The sequence below is a fragment of the Wasmannia auropunctata genome, unplaced genomic scaffold, assembly GCF_000956235.1.
Source record: "Wasmannia auropunctata unplaced genomic scaffold, wasmannia.A_1.0 LD336090.1, whole genome shotgun sequence".
Lineage (NCBI taxonomy): Eukaryota > Metazoa > Arthropoda > Insecta > Hymenoptera > Formicidae > Wasmannia > Wasmannia auropunctata.
The window spans coordinates 483,757-488,590 of NW_012026800.1; the positions used below are offsets into that span (position 1 = coordinate 483,757).

Here is a 4,834-nt window from a genome sequence, read left to right on the forward strand (position 1 = left end):
TGTAGGGTCTTGGGACTCTCAATAATCACTCGGGTCCAGGTACAATTATATCTTATTTATTATCCTCCGTGCTACACGTGCTGTCCAGCGTCACACTTGCTTACCTTCCCTTGTCCCGCGCATGCGCGTACACTACATCCCTTCTTTATTTTTATTTTTGATAGTAAACATGTTTATAGTAGTAACAAATACAATAACTGAATTGAAATGGATTAATTAGATAAAATTACATTGCAATAAAGTTGTAATAAGATAGGATAGATTCATACATTATAATTAGTACGTCTGTATTTCATTTATTATCTCCCATTCTCCATTTACTTTTTTCAGGTGCATAATATTTCTTCTAAACTCTTTACCCGTAGAGTCGTTTTTTATTTTGATATCTCCTCCGTTTACCTCTGTTACCGTGTGGGTGGTAGGATTAAAGTTCGAAGTTAATTTATTCTCTTTACTGATATTTTTTACATATACCTTTTCTCCTACTTCCAAGTTGTTATCCGCAGCTTTCCTTTTCCGGTCTCCGTATTCTCTTCCTATTTCCTTCATCTCTCTATCTTTGTCTCTTACTTCTTGGTCTGTTATTTTATTTTCAATGTCCATTCTGGCTGGTATTTTGTCTCGAAATTGCCTTTGATAAAATAATTCCGACGGCGATTTCCCTGTTGTAAGGTGAGGTGTGCTATTGTACATCATTAAGTATGTAAATATTTCTTCTTTCCAGTCTTTTCCCTCTAGTTGACTAATCTTGAGTCTTTTTAGTATATCTCTATTTTGTCTCTCTACCTCTCCGTTCATTTGAGGCCAATATGGTATGGTGTGATATAGCTTAATCCCGCATTCAGTGCAGTATTTTTTAAATGCTTCGCTTGTGAATTGGTTTCCATTATCGCAAGTTAGAGTCGCGGGAAACCCCAGCCGTGAAAAAATTTCTTTCAGGATATTGATCGTGTCTATTGCCGTTATATTCCTTGTAACTTTTATCTCTTTATATCTACTGTAATAATCTATGATGACTAGTAAGTAATCGTTACTGGGCAAGGGGCCCAGGAAATCTATTGCTACATCTATCCATGGCATACTCGGAAGTTCTCTTCTTCTCATGGGGTTTGGTGGATTAGGGGCAGAGACTAGTGTACACCCTTTGCATGATTTAACCATGTTCTCCGCGTCCTTATTTATTTTCGGCCACCATACTTTCGTTCTAAGTCGATTCTTCATTGCAACTATTCCCGGGTGTCCTTCATGAGCAGCTTCTAATACTCTTCGTCGTAATGATGGTGGGATGACTATTTTATTACCTCGTAAAAGAATGTCTTCATTAAAGCATAACTCCGCTTGAAAAATTTTATAGTTTCTAACTGATTCGTCCCAGCTGTTGTTATATACGCCATTTTTTACTTTTAGGATTTCTCCGTCGATTGAAGAAGCGGCTTCGATTTCTTTCAGCGGTACTGCGATTGGTGTGCTATATTCGACAATCTGGTTTATATAATTTTCGTTGTCAAATGGTTTTAGTGTGTTTGTCTTACATAGTCTTGATAATGGATCTGCGATGTTGGATTTGCCTGGTTGATAAATGACTTTATATTTAAACGCCTGCAGTCTCAAAACCCACCTTTCTATTCTGGCACATGGTCTGGATCTCTGTCCAAATATTATCTCCAGGGGTTTGTGATCGCTAATGAGTTCGAATTCTTTCCCAAAGAGGTATATTTTAAAGTGTTCCACTGCCCATACAAGAGCTAATGCTTCTTTCTCTGTTTGACAGTATCTTTTCTCACAGTCCGTAAGACTTTTGCTCCCGTATGCTATTATTCTGGGGCCATTGGAATCGATCTGAATGAGTACTGTTCCCAAACCGACTGGGGAAGCATCTGCTATTACTTGCGTTTTATCGTCCGGGTTGTAATAACCAAGCGTTTTTATTTTTGATAGGTTTTCTTTTAGGTTTTGAAATGCTATATTTTGATTTGATGTCCAATATTTTTGAATATTTGTTGTTTTGTTTACTTTTAAGCGTAATAATTTCCTGAACGGTTCTGTTAAGGTGGCCAGGTTCGGTATCCATTTGCCTACGAAATTCACCAAACCTAGGAAACTTTGGAGTTCTTCGATGGTTGTAGGGCATCGACTGGTTTGTATTACTTTTATGTATTTTCCTAGGGGTTTTATACCTTCCTCCGATAATTCGTGTCCTAGGAATTCTACCTTTTTGGTTTTATAAATGCCCTTCCTTTCGTTCAGCAGGACGTCATTTTCCTTCAGGACTTCCAATACTTTTCTTAGCCTTTTATCATGGATGAGCTCGTCTTGTCCGTGCACAATTATATCGTCGATGAAGTTTGCTGTGCCTTCGCATCCTAGAAGCATTCTTTCAAGAACCTTTTGAAATATCTCTGGGGCGCAGGATATCCCAAACATTAGTCTTTTGTATCGGAAAAGCCCTTTGTTGGTGCTGAAAGTTGTTATGTAGCGAGAATCAGGGTCTATCTCTACTTGATGGAATGCGTTTTTTATGTCTAATCGAGAGAAATATTTCGCTTGTCTAAAGTTTGGTAGCATCTCGTTCATCGTAGGTAATGGGTGGTTTTCTCTTATTATTGCCTCATTGGCACGTCGCATGTCGATGCAAATACGTACTTCGCCGTTTTCTTTTAATACAGGTACCATCGGCGATACCCATGGTGAAGGTCCGTGAACTTTTTCGATGATGTCGGAATCCTTCAGTTCCGTCAGTTTTTCATTAACTTTGTTTTCTAAAGGGATCGGTATCCTTCTATATGGTTGGATTACTGGTTTGACGGTTTTGTCTATTGGTATTGTAATTTTGACGTCTTTGAACTTTGGAAGAGGTTGGGTGGCGTTTATCTGAAGACCAATTTGCAGTACCTCTAGTTCGATTGCGGTATTTTTCCCTAGTAAGTTTCGCGTTCCATTGCGAATAACGTAGAAAGTCGCTGTCCGTGGAGAATTATTGGCGTTAATGGTGATATCCGCTTGGAATGATCCAATGATGTCTAAAGGTTTTTTACTTCCATATGGTAGAAGTACTTTGTCTGGCTTTTTTATTTGTTGATAAACCTTTACCTTGTGTTCCTTTAGATATTGCCAGGTCTTATCGGTGATAACATTGCACTTGCTTCCTGAGTCGATTAGCATTTCAATCTTTATTCCTCCCACTAAACAATCTATAATCGAGTCCTCGTCCAGATGGAAAATATAGTCTACTTCTTCAGTTTTAGTGTCTTCTTGCTTATGTTTCTTAGGCCTAGTTTCTGTCCTTTTATCAAATATCTTTCTCTTTTGTTTTGTCCTGCAATATTCTCTGAAGTGGCCAAAGAGATTGCATTTGAGACATCTTTTATCTTTCGCTGGGCATTTCTTGTCATACTGTGAATGCTTGTTGCTACCGCATCTTGAGCAAGTCTCGTCGGCATTCCTATTATTTGCTTGTTTATTTGAACTTTTGTACTTTTTATAGTCTAATTTGTTGATTTCATTATTATTTCGTTCTTGAAGAGTTAAGTCTTTTTTATTAAAGACTTCTAGTTGTCTGCTGACTACTTCCAACGCGTTTGCTTCACTAATAATCTGGTTGAGCGTCATGTCGTCTCCTGTTGATAGTATTTTTTTCCGTAACTTCGTTGAATTGCATTTCTCTACTATTTGATCTATTAGATGTTCTTCGATGTTTGCAAACTTACACTTGTTTGCTTGGTTTCTTAATTTGAGTAAAAATTTTTCAAATTTTTCATTCTCTTCTTGTTTTATCAGTCTAAATAAATGTCTTTCATAAACCTTGCTTTGTTTTGGTGAAAAATATTCATCTAATTTATTAAGTGCGACCTTGTAGACGTCTACTCCTTCTGCTTCATCCACGTGTGCTCCTGGTATATTATAATAGATATCCTGTAAAGTCAGTCCTCCGGTGTGTAGGAGCGTTGCTCTTTTATTTGCTGGTTTATCTATGTTCAAAGCCAATAGATATATTTCTAGTGCTCTCTTCCATTTTTCCCAGCGTATACCTACCGAAGCTGGGTCGCCGTCACAATCAAAACTATTGAGACTTGCCAGCGTCGAGGCTAGTTGAGCCATTTGGATGATCTGAAATTAAATTTAAGTATATTTCTTTTTTTTCCCCATGGCCCTTTATAGCATTTGCTAACAGATTTATTTGCGTGGCCCTTGAACATTGAACCATGAAGAACTTTTGTTCTTGTTGCGTGGCCCTTTAGCATTTGCTAACAGGTTTATCTGCATGGCCCTTGTAATGTCATGCTTAAGTAAGCGACAATATTGAAACATAAAGAACCTTTGTTCTTATTGCATGGCCCTTCAGTTCTTTTGACTGCATGGCCCTTGTCCAGAATTGACATACGTTGTACTTGACGGAATTTTAGTTCTAATAATCTCTCCAAGCAACGCAGTTCCGGAGAGTTTGCACCTCCATGCGTTATTGACATTATTTATGTGCGTGGCCCTTTTGTTTACTTGTAATTAATTCATTTCATAATGCATGATTCATTTAGAAGTGAATAAGGTCCTCCGGCATTGCCACTTGTATGCCTCGATTGTGATTTATAGGCGTCCGTTGACAATGCACGGAGGTTAGTTTACTTTACTTCTTTTTTTTCTTTTTTTTCTTACCTGCTTATTTACTCCTTGGCACTCAAGTTCTTTTCCTCGTCGCCACTTGTAGGGTCTTGGGACTCTCAATAATCACTCGGGTCCAGGTACAATTATATCTTATTTATTATCCTCCGTGCTACACGTGCTGTCCAGCGTCACACTTGCTTACCTTCCCTTGTCCCGCGCATGCGCGTACACTACA

General features: G+C 38.2%; 2 protein-coding genes across 2 annotated transcripts in view; one reads left to right on the top strand and one right to left on the bottom strand.

Moving 5' to 3' along the window:
* LOC105447826 (sulfotransferase 1C4-like) overlaps positions 1 to 4,834 on the top strand; it is an 11,198-nt gene that overhangs the window by 4,276 nt on the left and 2,088 nt on the right. The gene's annotated exons all lie outside the window — the stretch shown is intronic.
* LOC105447825 (uncharacterized protein K02A2.6-like) lies at positions 13 to 4,797 on the bottom strand. Its single transcript, XM_011686034.1, has 2 exons — positions 4,651 to 4,797; positions 13 to 4,107 (listed from the first exon to the last, which is right to left on the bottom strand). The coding sequence occupies exon 2, from the start codon at positions 4,096 to 4,098 to the stop codon at positions 277 to 279; it is 3,822 nt and encodes a 1,273-aa protein (XP_011684336.1). The 5' UTR covers positions 4,099 to 4,107; positions 4,651 to 4,797; the 3' UTR covers positions 13 to 276.